The 14,751-nt window shown below is 52.1% G+C and overlaps 6 protein-coding genes across 6 annotated transcripts; 2 read left to right on the forward strand and 4 right to left on the reverse strand.

The window, feature by feature from the left end:
• Positions 1-741: 741 nt before the first annotated feature.
• PNPLA8-0 (Calcium-independent phospholipase A2-gamma) lies at positions 742-4,138 on the reverse strand (the record flags this gene model as incomplete). Its single annotated transcript, XM_066151543.1, has 7 exons — positions 742-757; positions 815-842; positions 1,697-2,276; positions 2,448-2,475; positions 2,531-2,557; positions 2,625-3,024; positions 3,151-4,138. 7 exons carry the CDS (start codon positions 4,136-4,138, stop codon positions 742-744), a joined length of 2,067 nt encoding a protein of 688 aa, XP_066009168.1.
• A 1,667-nt stretch (positions 4,139-5,805) lies between these two features.
• CGGC5_v005851 (Baeyer-Villiger monooxygenase) lies at positions 5,806-7,443 on the forward strand (the record flags this gene model as incomplete). The annotated part of the gene is made up of 1 exon (XM_066151544.1): positions 5,806-7,443. One exon carries the CDS (start codon positions 5,806-5,808, stop codon positions 7,441-7,443), a length of 1,638 nt encoding a protein of 545 aa, XP_066009167.1.
• Positions 7,444-8,794: 1,351 nt separating this feature from the next.
• Positions 8,795-9,643, reverse strand: CGGC5_v005852 (putative GPI-anchored cupredoxin; the record flags this gene model as incomplete). The annotated part of the gene is made up of 2 exons (XM_032028192.2): positions 8,795-8,990; positions 9,063-9,643. 2 exons carry the CDS (start codon positions 9,641-9,643, stop codon positions 8,795-8,797), a joined length of 777 nt encoding a protein of 258 aa, XP_031875508.2.
• A 1,290-nt stretch (positions 9,644-10,933) lies between these two features.
• Positions 10,934-11,777, reverse strand: CGGC5_v005853 (uncharacterized protein; the record flags this gene model as incomplete). The annotated part of the gene is made up of 3 exons (XM_066151545.1): positions 10,934-10,981; positions 11,022-11,591; positions 11,652-11,777. 3 exons carry the CDS (start codon positions 11,775-11,777, stop codon positions 10,934-10,936), a joined length of 744 nt encoding a protein of 247 aa, XP_066009166.1.
• A 323-nt stretch (positions 11,778-12,100) lies between these two features.
• CGGC5_v005854 (uncharacterized protein) lies at positions 12,101-12,527 on the reverse strand (the record flags this gene model as incomplete). The annotated part of the gene is made up of 2 exons (XM_066151546.1): positions 12,101-12,272; positions 12,340-12,527. 2 exons carry the CDS (start codon positions 12,525-12,527, stop codon positions 12,101-12,103), a joined length of 360 nt encoding a protein of 119 aa, XP_066009165.1.
• A 423-nt stretch (positions 12,528-12,950) lies between these two features.
• Positions 12,951-13,628, forward strand: CGGC5_v005855 (uncharacterized protein; the record flags this gene model as incomplete). Its single annotated transcript, XM_066151547.1, has 1 exon — positions 12,951-13,628. One exon carries the CDS (start codon positions 12,951-12,953, stop codon positions 13,626-13,628), a length of 678 nt encoding a protein of 225 aa, XP_066009164.1.
• Positions 13,629-14,751: the final 1,123 nt, after the last annotated feature.

Here is a 14,751-nt window from a genome sequence, read left to right on the forward strand (position 1 = left end):
ATACATTTCGATCTGGATGCGTAATCGCGGCTTCTGGATTATCTCAGCGACAGATTCGGCTTCAGAGACAACAAGCCAGGTACAGTACTGGCGACGAGATAATCCCAATATGTCTCTGGTGCACATACGACGTCGTAGTCACCCGACTATGACCAGGTGGATAAGCTAGGATAAAGTTTACATAACATCAGAGCTGAATTCTGCTTCTACTTGTGCATGCATAATGACCCATGTCAAGGACTATGATAATCAAGAAGTGGCTTTCGCTTTGGAGCCATAAGCTGCATCAGATCGGAGACAGGTCCAGCCGTACGAGATCGCACAGTGTAAGCGCCAAGAGCAGGTGGGCCCGTGCGGAAACATGGAAGAGTGTTGGATTGAGGATGAAGCCCTTTTCGTTAGCTACTGTACTTATGGAAGAGCGGCTTTCTATCACTGTTGACTCTCTGCGGGTAGTAATCAAATTATTACACTAGCTCCCATCACTACAGAAACAGTACCATCCACGACCGTAACTCAACCAGTGGCCATCAAGAGTGTTCTTAGTATAGGTATCGCTATGCATGTACATGGCGTATTCCAAGCCTCAGCCCGAAACAGGCCTCTATCGTTTTCGGCTACCTAAGCCCGGCTTCCACCAAATGGCCTTGCCTTATTGTATACTGTATCCATTTCACAACCTTTTCATAGTCTCGCCTTCGTTGCTTTTGGCGCGAAGAGAAATAGTTCCTGTTGCTGGACTCAGTCTGTCCAGACACTTCCGTGGTGTCAGGAAATAAAAGTCAAATTATGACGGGGATATCGGTAGTCTCACTGTACGATTGGTGTTTCTCGTTGTCTCCCTTGAGGAAGATCTAGCATACCGCGCTAGATCTACTGGCGGAGCCAAGATAGGCTCTTCATTGTCGTCATTTTGCGTGGGCTCCCCAGTTTCATCTGACGGGCAATCAAAACAATATAACAGAAGATAAAGACGAATAGAGGACCTAATAGCAGGGCCATCATCTATATGTGCCATTGTAGCAAGATGCTGCTGGGAATAACGTGTCTGCTAAAGGAAAGGAGAATTAAAGATAGCGAAGGTTATATTTTTTTATAGTGTGGGATGCTTCACTCTTTATACGCAAATATAAGGGGCCCGGCATGTCAAGAGAGGGCTGAATCTGGACTAAGCTGTTGGGCTATTGATTAAGGGGGCAACCTGATGGAAAGCCCTCTTGGCCCTGGGCATGAACGGGGTCTGTCAATGTCACCATACAAACAGGGGGCTTGAAACAGTCACTCCCGAATGACAATCCTGCCTGCCGTTTTAGCAGCTGGGCGGACAGCTGTCATGAACATGGTGATTTACAGATATTGCCACGCGCCGTGCCACGATTCAACTTAACACTAGTGATATCATACATAACGCATGATACCTGATAGGCAGCAGGAATATCAGTGTACCCCAGAATATAAGACACAGGGGAACAGGCTCGTCAAAGTTTTGTATTATTTAGACAGGCTTTCGAATCAAGCTACAGACGCCGCTTCTTGCCTATCCGCTTTCCTTCTAAAGTCAGAGAGCGCTTACGACTTCGCGTCGGACTCGTCGGGGTATCATCTGCATTGCCAAAATGGTTGTTCCACCCCTGGCTGTCCAAGAGACCACGTAAAGTGAAGGGTGATGAGCTGATAGAGACCGGCTCCCACTCACAACCGAGGCCGCTAACCCGCAAGGCGATGGGAAACTCGGCGTCGAGATCACGTACGTTCAGCTGGATGGACTGCTGGAAACGTGTGTTTCTATAATTAACGCTCTTTCTCTGCAGGGGCACTACTACGCCTTGGACGAAGAACTCAGCTCCGCCACCAGCGAGGGACATAATGAGGTGATGTAGGTCAGTGCCTGGGTCGAGGTTGCAGACGATGCGACCCACACACGTCGTACTGGACCGGTTTTTCATCGGCCGGGCCGTCAGCTCGAAATAGAAGAGCGTCGACAGCAGCACCCTGGTGACCGCGTCAATCTGCTCGCCGCCCTGAAATGCTGCCGAAGTTTGCGACCTTAGATCTTCAACAGCGTCCAGATCGTCCAAGGCCGGCACGGGACCTTCTAGCCTCAGATTACAGCGAAAGTCTTTCTTTCCGTCCATCAACGCAGGTCTATCCTCGAGCGTACATCGGTCATATGCAGCCTCCCCGTCCATGAAAGAATCGACCGCATGAAAAAGGCTCGAGACATAGCCACGCAGCGTGTCGAAGACGCCTGAGGGCCGACCCGCCCGTTTGGGGGCCTGTGCGGTTATTGGAGAAACGGGCGACGTCGGCCGGGCGTCCGTGCGCCCGGTCCCGAGAGAGAGGGTCACACCCCGGCGGGCGCCGGGCCACAGAGAACGGCTCTCGCATAAGGCCGTCCGCTTCGGGCAGTTTTCCCCGCAAATCGCGCCGTCCTGCAGCTTACCTACCCGGGGGACAGAGTGGGGCCAGAAAACCCTGCAATGCACGAGTCAGTCATGGTGGTCACACTTCTCGGAGGGTGGAAGCTTACCCGGGAGCTGCCGTCGTGGCCCTTGCGCTTTGGAGACGTCAGCGTAAGCCAATAACATACTGACAGAATGACAGAATGGTCCAGTAGTACTCACGCGTCATACACACTAGCCCGATCGGGGGGTCCTGTGGCCCGGATGTGTTGGCAGGTGCCCCGGTGCTCATTGGACCCGGCTCCGTTATAGTTCGACAACAGATACCCACCCCGCGGCACGCCGGAGGCTGTGACTGCAACCTTTGCTCCCCTCGCCGTTGCTGCGCAATGATCCAGCAGCTTCTTGTCCCCTAAGGCGTTTCGCAAAAAAGTGTCAATGCTCTCGGAGGGGTATAGGGAGCCAAATAGGTATATCGTCAGCAACCGTAGAGCGCGTCCCTGCAGCCATCCTGGTAAGGGTAGACGAGGACGGAAAACGCTGGCCGACATGTTGCGAAGCATGTTCATGCAGCAGGACACCGAAAAGTCTTTCATGACTGCACCCAAAGCAATGAGGCCGCCTAGGAATGATATGTGTCAGCATCACATGCGGTGGCAGACGCAGGACGAACATGACACGATGCAAAGATGCAAGGATGCAGATAACAAGAGAGAGCAACAGCATGCGCTGACGGCCAGCGGCTTACCAGAGCTTGTACCCACTATTAGATCGAAGTGGTTTTGGACCGGAAAGTTGGGCAGAAAGGATGACAGCCTCTTCTCGAGAAGCTGCAGGATCTGCAGTGGAATGATGCCTCGAACCCCGCCTCCATCAATGCTTAGGACGTTAATGCCCTTGGTTTTTGGCTTGACTCTGTATTGCAAGGTCCCGACTGATCTGAAGCAGAGAGGGCAGGCGTTGATAACGAACGAGTCAGGTCCAGTTTTCTCACCAAAGCGTCGGGCGTCAACGGCACAGACAGCATGCCCGCAGGCTAACGCGTATTCGGGCGTTCTGCAGAGACAGACCAAGCAGTCTCGATCACTGTAGATGTTTCTCCATCGGCGCGCATACGCCCGCATGAACTTGTGCTGGCCTTCGACCCGTCCGGCATCGGTCCATGTGCGCCGTGGGCGTCGTGCAATTATGCTCCGCAAAATGGCCTCGTACTTCTTCGGCATACCTAGCGCCGCCAGAGCTCCCACGAAAACGGTCTTGTACAGCGAGCGATATACCTGTTCGGGCGCGAATTCTGGAAGGTCAGCACGTGTTCGGGCGTAGACGACAGGGGATGGAAGTGACAAACTATGCATTCCTGGAGGGAAGGCATCCAGCATCATGGCGGAAGCAACGTGAGGCAGCACAAACGTGGCGAGTGCGGCTTCTTCGTTGGCAAACCTGCGAATGAAGCGTTCCATCGAATGTTGCATCTTACGCGGCACCGGGTTGCGCGCTCTTGTCGCCCGCACAATATCGAACGGTTGGCCATTCACGTACGAGGCATACGCAGACTCGGCCAGTGTGGCAAAGTGGCGACTGTTGAAGAGGAGACTATTTGCGATCCTATGTCTGCGAACGATATCTGACTCACTCTTCATATGATCGCGCAGACGGCCATACTGGTATTCGGCAGAAATGTCCACCCCGACGGGCAGAGCGTAGACGCCGACAGCCGAGAACCTTGCTTCAAGCATCTTTGCAGCCGTCTTCCTACGCATTGCGTCCAGCAGCTGCGAACGAATTTTGTCTTGATTCTGTCCTGGGCTAGTTTTCACGATGACCACTAGACGGGGCAAGGGGAGGGAATCCTCGTGCTGGTTCGGCGACCACGACGCAACCACTTTAGCAACCATATCAAGAGCTGCTGAATCGGGCAGAAACACGCATACAACGTCCGTCAGGATGCCAAGCACGCCTGCATAAGCTGACACTGGCGCTAAACAATAGGTATCCACATCGTGTTTGAGATGATCACCGATAGAATTGGATACAGGCACGTCCAGGCTATCCTCCTCGACGACGATGTCGGCATACAGAAGCGGACGTTCAGTCGTGACATCCCCCGCCTGCCGATCAACGTGTAGATGAACATCACCGAACGTCCGCCTAGCCGGCTTCGACGTGGCCAGCCAGCGCAAGGCGGCATCTTTGCCCTTAGAACCGATGCAGCAAAAGAGACTGGGGTAGCCGCGGTTGCCCTCAAGCCTTTCGGCAAGAAGCGGAGTCGAACTGACAGTATGGACATGGTTTCTACGGCGGAGCTGAAGCCAGCAGCTGTCTTGTTGACTTCTCATCCTTGACGTAATTTGGGAAGGACTCTGGAACTGAAACATGCCGTGCAATTTTGCCGTCCAATATAAGCATAGTGGTCTGGCATGTTGCGCCTGGCATGTCACTCTATAATTTATAAATAGGAACTTTGCTTTGTTCTATTTCTGAAACCTCAACAAGCCTTGCCCTATTTCTGTACTGTAGAGTACTTGGTCGGGATAAAAATAACATTTTTGTACTAGGTCGGTACGTACAGTATGATCTATGTATAAAGTAGGAGTTCTCTGCTGCTGGCAGATTTTCTGTAATGTAGGATAACATCGGACACATCATTTCTTGCAATCAGATCAGTCTTCGCTTGCCGATGCCCCTTGAAGGGAAGAGCCGGACGGAGGAAGGCCTGGTAATCTACTCTTTTCGCGTTGAAATACATGCATCTAGTTTCCATCTTCATAGCTCCGTATTGAAGTCAGGGTCAATCTCAACCAATGGAAAGGGCTCCTTCTGTTCTTGATGTCAGCCGACACATGCCTGGCTTACGAGATGATTACAGCGTCTTATCCTTCTCAGCCTACAGGCTTACTAGCTGTAATACACAATAGTGCTAAAACACAATAGTGCTAATACACAATAGTGCTAAATTGATTTAGGATGCACGGAAGAATCGAAGCCAAGTGAGAAGCCTTCTGTTGCTTTGTGGCATTGTTTCTAATGAGCCGCAGCTGCGACCCGCACTTGTGACCCGCATGCCAGGAACAGACCATGCCCATTGCAAGTCCGACATTTTGCCTCGCTTACTTCTCAAGACCCATCATGCTTATCATGAAGCGGGCTCTATCATAGCAAAAGCCATGTGTGAGCCAATTCCATGTCGCCGCCATCATGCTTTTCGGTAGCAAACATCCATCGCCACCACGTCAACTCTCTGTGGCCCACGTCAACTCTCTGTGGCCCACTCAGAATGGCGTCCATGTTCTTAAGTCCAACGAGACACTACTACATTGAGTTGATAACCTGAATCTTGATCACTGCAGCCCTACGGTATCAACAGCATCACACAAATAACTGAAAGCACGAAAGTAGTTCCGACATGGAGAGCCCTTACACAGACGATGGAGCTTTGGTGACAGATGTAGGAATCATCGGCGCCGGCTTCAGCGGCTGTTCCGCTCTCCACAAGCTCCGACTACTGGGATTCACTGCAAAGGTCCTCGAAGCAGGAAGTGATTTCGGAGGCGTGTGGCACTTCAACAGATATCCAGGGGCTCGTGTGGACTCGGACACCCCGTCGTACCAGTTTAATATCGCCAAAGTGTGGGAGTCGTTCAACTTCACTGAGCGGTACCCCAGCCACGAAGAGCTCAAAAAATACTTTACCCACGTGGACGACACTCTCGACCTGCGAAAGGATACAGTCTTCAATGCGAGGGTGAAGGAAGTACGCTACGATGTGCGGGCTAGAACATGGTCGCTGTCGACCACAAACGGGCTCAGATTGACGTGCCGCTTCGTCGTGTTCGGCACCGGAAGCCTGACCAAGCCGTACGTGCCCGCCTTTCCGAAGTTGGATGAGTTCGCCGGGCAGGTCATCCATCCTAGACACTGGCCTGACGGCCTCGACGTGAGAGGCAAGAGGATCGGAATCATCGGTCAAGGTGCAACCGGTTTGCAGATTGTGCAAGAGCTAGCGAAACAGGATTGCGAACTGAGCGTGTTCGTACGAAGCCCGTGCATTGCCGTGCCGATGCGTCAGCGAAGCCTGTCTTTCGAGGAGACGGAGCAGATGAAGAATCTGTACGAGGGGATCTTCTTCAAAGCAAAGTACGGCTCTGCATCCGCCCTGCCCTATAACCAGAGCTGCGGCAAGTTTGTAGAAGCCACCGAGATAGAACGGCAAGCCCGATACGAGCGACTTTGGGCCAGGGGCGGACTGGCGCTGACCTGGTCCAACTATGTCGACATCATGAAAGACGAGGCGGCCAACAGCAGTCTTTACAACTTCTGGGTGCAGAAGGTGAGATCGCGCATGTCAAACCGCGAAAAGATGGACATCGTCGCCCCTCTACGTCAATCCGAGCATTTTGGGTGCCGGCGGGTCAACCTAGAAGAAGACTACTATGAGATGCTCGATCGGTCGAACGTCGAAGTCGTGGACCTGAAGGCTCGACCAATCCGCGAGTTCCACCGGGACGGCGTCCTTGTCGGCCGTCATCTACCAGCTCAGTTGATTCCGCTAGACGTCGTCGTCTTCGCAACAGGCTACGACTCGTTCACGGGTAGCCTCTTTGACATGAACATCTACGACAAACACGGCGTGCGGCTCCAAAAAAGGTGGGGCGCGGGCATCTCAACATACCTCGGCATGGTTGCTGACGGACTGCCCAACGCGTTCTTCTTGTACGGGCCGCAAGCGCCTACTAGCCAGGCGAATGCGCCGCCGTTCATCGAGTTGCAGGTGGACTGGATCGCGGCGGTCCTTCGGAAGCTTCGCGCAGAAGGTCTCAAATCGTTTGAAGTATCTGTTGATGCCTGTCGAAAGTGGAAGGAGCAGGTCAAGTCCGAATTTGAGAAGAGCCTGATGAAGGAGAGCCGTGCGAGGTGGACGGGGGCCAACGTACCCGGCAAGACGCAGGAGCCAATGATCTACTTCGGCGGGGTCAAGCAGTGGACGCAGGAGTGTCGACAGGCCTTGGCGGATTGGTCTCGGTTCTCGGTGGAGGGCGTGTAAGCAAAAAGTGAGGAACGATACAACGTTCTAAATGGCGGGCAGGGCGAATTCTGCTATGGAATCCTGCGCGCGACCGATGAGAGGATAGACAGTACCAATAGAACTCGTAGTAGCGGCGAGCTTGCTGATGCTGTTTGATCTTCAATGCAGTTCTTCAGCTGCGACGAGTCGTCGTAAAACGTAATCAAATTGTGATACGAATATGAAATAAAGTAAGCTGCGTTGTGATACTGTACTTGCGTGGCTATATCACACTATCTGTATGTTTCCTGCATAGAAGTGGTCCCATACATATAGCACATGGCCACCATCGATCACAGCACACACTGGATCTACGAAGTCACGCTTGCACAGTAATATTATAGCGGAAGCTGACTGGTCTGCTTGACAAAGTATGTACTAGCTTCTGCTTGCCTCTCTCCCTCCCCGATAGCACCCCGCTCTTCCCTCCCGTCCTCGTCGCTATGGAAAACCAATCTAGGGATCGTCCTACCCGAAGACAGCCGTATCCTCATTCTTTTCATTCTCCCTCAGAGACATTTTGGTTGTCGTCTCTCAGAATCCTGGATACGTCTCACGACAGGCATATACGAGAACTCGCGCGTGATCTGGCCGACGAGAACGTCGGATTAGCACACATTCGCAGGATCACTGGAGATGATGCAATCAACCCTCATACACTAAGAACGACTGTACTGCCGTTCCTCGAAACCGTCTGTCACCCTACCCTTCTTCGATCCAACCACGGCCGAGCTCACATGCAGCGAGTTTACAGCTGCCTGTATGGCCGTGGGGGGTCTCGTATGCAGACATTGATGACGAGCTTGCTGAACTGTATTGATGTGTTGGATGAAGTAAACATAGCGGATGCTGCGACAGCTAGATGCTTAGAATTGATGATCTCAATTCTGCAGGGCGTATTTGACCGCTATGAAACGTTTCGGGATGGGAGATGTATCCTATTGTTGAACGGAATAGAGCTCTGTCTGCTACGTCGGTGGCTATGGAGACAGCCTGTGGCTGGCTTGATGTCTTTGTTGAGACAGATGACATTCCTACGCCGACGAAACTTGGCGTGTTTGCGAAGACGTTATCGCTATTGCTGAGGTCTTGATGGCAGATGTCTCTTTCAAGTCCATGCCAAAATGGCAGTGGTTGGTGTTGATAGGGCAGCAACAGAACAGACAGCTACTGCAGCAGAATACTAGAATCATCACGAACGGAAATGCGAGGAATGATGATAGCAGTGAAGCATCTTGACTATAGAGCGAGACCATTCTCATTATCAACTACGAAACCCATAACCATGCGTCCACGACACTCAGTATCCCTATTGTATTCGTGTCACGAATCAGTGCCCGACGCCAGGTGCATTACCGCTAGATCTACCCAAGTACGGCTTGTCGCCTCGACGGGTCGCTGCTTGTCTCCGAGCGCGGAGATGGCCCTGCAGGTCGGCATTCTGGGTGAATGTTCCGAAAGCGTCCCCAGGGTTGATAGCAAAGACCGTTTCAGCACTGCAATGCCGCCCGGCCTTCGTGGAACGACTAGATTTGAGTCAGCTACACAAAAAAGCTGTGGGAGAAAGAGCTGGAAGCAGCTGTGTCAGATCCACAAACCTGTAAAACCAGAGCGGCGATATCTGCTCTACCCTAAATTCCACACTCAGAGCACCAGTAACATTGAGCGGGCTGAATTCGTTCGTTGTAGAGCTTGCCTGGCCCGAGGCAGTACAAGGCATGTCAAGTGAAGACTGTGTGATTGTCTGATTCCGCTGTTCGAAGTTGAATCGAACAACGTCACCTATGACCGCGTTGACTTGGCTTGGACGGAAAGAAGAGCCGCTGTTCGCGAAGACATCCACGACGTGGGTGCTTGGGTCAGCCGTCTCTGGCGGGGGAGCGACGGCCGATCCGACAGGCGGCCCCGGTCCAGGTAAGGTGAGGGTCAGGGTCGTTGTTATAACCTGGCCATCAGGTCTCATCTCCGTGCGTGATTCAAGGGTGGTGGTTGGGTACGGCTCCGAAGTGGTCGTCGTGGGCTCGGCCGGCTCGACGGGTGGCTCGTTATCAGGAGATGGGTCAAGACCCACGCTCGTTGTTGGAACGGCGGCACATTCCTGGCGGGCTTGGAGGAAAGGATTGTCTGCAGCCACAGAGAGCGCAAAGAGGGAAGCAAAAAAGTACGGCGACGGCCTCATATCGTTAGGTTTCTTGGCGGGAGGGGAGCGGCTCTCCCAAAGGTCCAAGTACGTGTAGACTGCCTTCTATGGTGGTCGCGCAGGTAATGTGAAGAAATACTGTGTTTTATACTTGGCCAGCGTAATGCGAACAGTTGCTGACCAGGCCCTAGAACAATATCGAGCCAAACGTCTCCTGCTTTTGGGCCATGGATTATGTTCTCGACCGCGTGGGCGAACGCTGTGGACTAAGCAATGTACCCACATAGACTGTGTGTGTGACACTGCTTACTGCGCTGCTGAGCGTTTGTGTTCGTTCTGGCGTTCAGCGCGCTGAAAAAAATACCTACAACGAGGGGCAGTTAATCGCAGGTAAATTGAACTCTGAGCTGCATGTTTAGATGGATAGTAGTTTGAGGTGATTATTCTAGAGGATTTGACCTTTTGTTTAGATATAATACATAGCCCAGAATACAGTATATGGGAGTATTACTGTGTTAAGTGGAACATGAAAGGTTTAAATAGATACTGTTTAGGTAGCTACAGCACACTTCATTCTGAGATCGTTCAACCAGATCTATCAACAGGAGCATCTTTGAATTCATTATTCTCAAACAGCTACAATCCTTTTCATCTTCGCTAGTAGCACCTTTCTCATCGTTAGTAAGATCCGCCAACAGCTTCACTTCTTTCTCTTCTGCCCGATATCTTTCAAGCTCTAGGTGCATTTGAAGTAGTAAAGCTAATAATAAACTTACACTAGGGGCAAGAATCACTGCATATTTGTTGTGGTGAACCGATAGGCTGGGGAGACAGCTTCGAATGAGATATGCATTGTTCTACCTTTTCTCTGTGGGGATACGCGTTATGCGTAGTTACAATTGCGTTCCAATGTGTGGACACATCACCTATCAGATGGGACACTAGTCTGCTCTACGAGAGGTCTACAGAGGTCGAATCGTTTAGGACTAGCACAATTGTTCTGTCGGTGCTGTTTGGTGTTGAAAATCTGTTGATACTATGCCTACTTGTTCTAGCGTGGCTAGGGCTACTAAATCTTTTTGACTATTAGTTACGAGCGATTTACAAGAATTTCAAATCCTTCTTTATTTAGTGGAACGAAAGCCAAGAGATTTGCTACAACAGCATAAGATAAGCTTGATCGTCACGCTACTTTGATTACTAACTAGTTTACCAATCTATACTTTCCACCATTCCACGCCCACGCCCAGAGTATCTGGTTCGTAGCCGCAGAGACTACTGCACAACTCATACCTGCAATCAGAAAATCCCCCGCACGGCCAGGGTGCACTATGATCCAGCTCGGGAGGCTGTCAAGCCTGGATCGTATGACCACGACTGTGATAACAGGACCAGCCGCTAATACTAGGCCACTCACGGTAAAGAGCCAGACGGCAATGAAGACATGACTCCTTCTACATTCGAGCGTCCTTTGCACCTTAAGGGGCCACTCGTACGAAGAAACGAGCAAAACGAGCAAAGGCACGGCCAGGACAACCAAGCTCAGAGCCACCGGGCCCTGTGTAACGGCCGCAGACTGCGCAACGGATAGAGCTCCGTCGACGAGAACCGTCGCGTTGAACACGTCTGGGTGTCTATTGGCAAGAGTCTGGGGAAGCAGTTCGGTCAGCCGCGGAGGCAGACCACCGCACAAACGGCCAGCCGTGTAGCCTGCGCAGAATTGCTGCGTGCCCAGTGAGTAGTTCCGGGGAAGGGCGCTCACGATGTCGGCTGCCGTCACATTGGTGTCATTAGCTGCTGATGTAGCGGCTGATGCGGCTACTGAGGTAGCCACCTGTCTCGATGTGTCCCGAGCGCGCGGGCTAGCTGCCGTGAGCATCATCTCGAGACGATTGTGGATGCTTTCAGCCCCATCTAAGACTTCGCGGTGCCGTAAGACGCCCACTGTCGTGGTCCTATTGCCTGCGGTCGTCTTTGGTTCACCAAACTGCACTCGCTACTTTAGTATAGTTACTTATGAAATTGACGACATGTTAGGCGTACTGACCTCAATCAACAACAGCCCATCTGTCTGGTTTCGAGGGTCGGCGAGAGACACGGTGACGAGAATGACGAAGCATAGGAATGAAAGCGTCGAAACGGCGTTCAGGAAGTGCTGTACTTGAGAGGGCATAGTAAGGAAGGTACAGTATGAGAAAAGGTAGACAATCGCTGGGTTCGTTTGTCTCAAATGAAGAGAAAGGTTGACGACTTATGTGAAGCGCGACTTATGGCTTATGTATTAACGTTATAAGTTATAATGATATTATCAGGTCTAGCTTAGTAGTTTTACTGCACTACTACACTACTGTGTCTATAATAAGATGCACATACGTCTTAGATGTTGAATAACAAACAGTTGTCAATTTAGCGGTGTATGTTATTGCTACTGAGGCCTCAACGGTCTGGTTTCCTACCCACCTTTACGTACATAAAGTATCAACACCAGCAGATCCCTTAGTTCCGCGTTAAGTTCTTGCTGCTGGCTATCTCCATATTATCTTCGTTTGTGACAACATGGCACCGGACAATCACGAAGATGTCTACCGGCACTCGAGCGGTCTGCAGAGTGTTGCTAGCCAGTGTGACCAATTCATCTTCTGTAGTGCTTATCTTGACGTCTTCTCCGCTACGGCCTTGTCAGCTTGGAGTCCTAGGGTTGCTGGGATTGCTGGGGATCGCGGGGGAATACGGACGCGGATGTAGCCCGTCGCCGTTTCAGCGGAGGTGATTCATTGGCTGGCTGTGACGACGCGACCGTTTTGTGCTTCGGGCCAGTCGGTGGCAGGTTCGGGGGCGGCATGTCCTTAGTGGTGTTGGCCAGGGCGGAGGCGCTGTGCTGAGATCCGTGGGCTGGTCCGTTTGCTTCGCGACCTGAAGACATGGCTGGCGTTGTTTTCCAAAGCGGCAAAGTCGCGTTTACAGTCTATGGCTACTTGCTGTATAGATGTACGGATGATCCCACTGGAGAGGCGCAGGGCCAGGTTTTGAACTCGTCTGGTTGCGCAGATGCGTAAGCTTTCCTGAGAGTTGTTTCTCCATTTTCCTTTAGTCTTGGAACTGCCTCCCGCTCAGAACGCCATCTGCTTACGCTGGATTACTTCAAAGCCTGTGTTCGTGAACGATGTCTGATTACATTGTATTATCTGATTGTGGATGACTTCTCTCTTTTATTGACCGCAAGTTGGCGATGATTTACTTCAATAGAATCGTAGTTTCTCAGTCTCTCTTAGAGTCTTAGGCTGGCTCTTGGTTTACGCTTCGTCCCTCCCAGTTCCACCTACACACGCATGAGCAACCGGCCGAAATGGACGTCATTCCCGTCATCTGCCAGGCCCTAGGCGCCGACTCGACCCCTCTCGAAGGCTTGCAAGTCAACTTCTACACGTCGACGTTGCACTACCAGACCACGACGACGAGAGACGGGCGCATCCAGGAGTGGATCCTCGTCTCCGGCGCCGGCCAGCCCCAGACCAGGATCCCTCAGCACGGACAGTCGAGGTGTCGTATCCACTTCGAGCTCGCCTGGGATGACCAGTGCCCCATATGCCCGGGCGCGAGCGTCGACTTTCGCCTCTTCGACAATGTGATCTACTACATCACGATCTACGTCATCCACGGCGCCTTCAACATCTACTACGAGACGGGACCCAACCTCGCCAGTTCCATCCTGAGCGGGCAGTGGCCAACAAACAGGGTTGCTGGCCATACACAGCAAAGCAACGTGGCGATGGACGAGACAACCTTTCCGGTCTTGCATAAGCTGCAGACAAGTTTCAGCAACCCGCGAGCCACAGAACCGGTGTTGGTGACGGGGGCGGGTTCAAACGCAACTCCACCGGGCGCTGCGGAGACCAGCCAACAGAACACACCATCTGCGGCGGAGACGGCGCCGAAACGGGGCAGGCGGCGCAAGGCGGCCGAGGAGTCTAAACAAGGCGAGCCCAAAAGGGGAAAGCGGCGCCGGACAGCACAAGCAGGATAGCTAGGTAGTGCTGAATGACAGACATAATCATGCGTATAGATGGTTGTTCGCCATCTTTCGGACGCTTTCGCTGCATTGACAGGCAATGTTGTCTCGCTGCCGGGAAACATAATCTATACGTGCGTTATGTTGGGCCCTAATAGGAATGTGTGCTTATCCAGTGCGCCTCGGCTGAGCTTTTGGGGACTCGTTTGACTGTTTACGTGCGTACAGTGGATCGCGAAACCGGTGTCTAACTTCGCAGGTCTATTGTGGTTAGTAAGCATACCATGGCAGACATTCTAAGGCTTAGGTGCATGGCATATGGCAGGGGCACCTTGGCCCAGACCCGCTCCATCTTTGTGGGAGCCCGAAAACGGCTCTTTACAGCGTTCAAGGTAAGCAAGGTAAGCTTCAACGCACGAGCAGAATGGGACATGAAGGCCTGGACGACGGTCGAAAGATAGGACGTCGTATTTCGCCCTGCATCTCTCTCAGTTTTAGGGGAGTTCGACCGTGGATGCGGGGTCAATTCGCCACGGCGGCATTTCAGCAGCAGGCCCGCAAGCCGATTGGCTCTCGACGCGCAGCAAGCACCAGAAGTATTATAGGTGCCATAAGCTGCTTACTGCGCAGATGGAACGGAGGCTCAGATAAACGAATATCTCTCCAAAGTTGAATAGAAGTGAGATGCAGATGGTCGTTGCTTACATATGCTTATGACACCGTCACGTTGGCTAGGTGGAGATGAGCTGTCAGCGATCTCGTCAACAAGCCGGGTTCCCAGCACCCCTGTCTCTCGCCATGTGCGTAATCTATGGAACGTATGATTATGACAGCAGCCCTATCAACCTAGAGGTCTACTTCAAGTGGGGTGGTGGGGTGTAATAGCGGGCCAGACCTACGAATAAGCAACAGATAATTACTCTGTAAGTGCTCAAGATAAGCTGGCAAAAGATGAGTGAGAGTAAAAGGTGGAGATATGTATGCGTGATACTGTATTATTCTCACTATTACGTACAGTAGAACGCGAACACTCTGCAGCTGTCCCCACAGAGGGCTCCTGTCAGAAAGTCCGGGATGGAATTCGGAAGTTCGCCGTGGATAACCGCTGTGGCGGTGGCCCTGATCCCCTGGGATTAAG

The sequence above is a fragment of the Colletotrichum fructicola genome (genome assembly GCF_000319635.2).
Source record: "Colletotrichum fructicola Nara gc5 chromosome Unknown KSG_Nara_v1_contig03, whole genome shotgun sequence".
NCBI classification, from domain to species: Eukaryota; Fungi; Ascomycota; class Sordariomycetes; order Glomerellales; family Glomerellaceae; genus Colletotrichum; species Colletotrichum fructicola.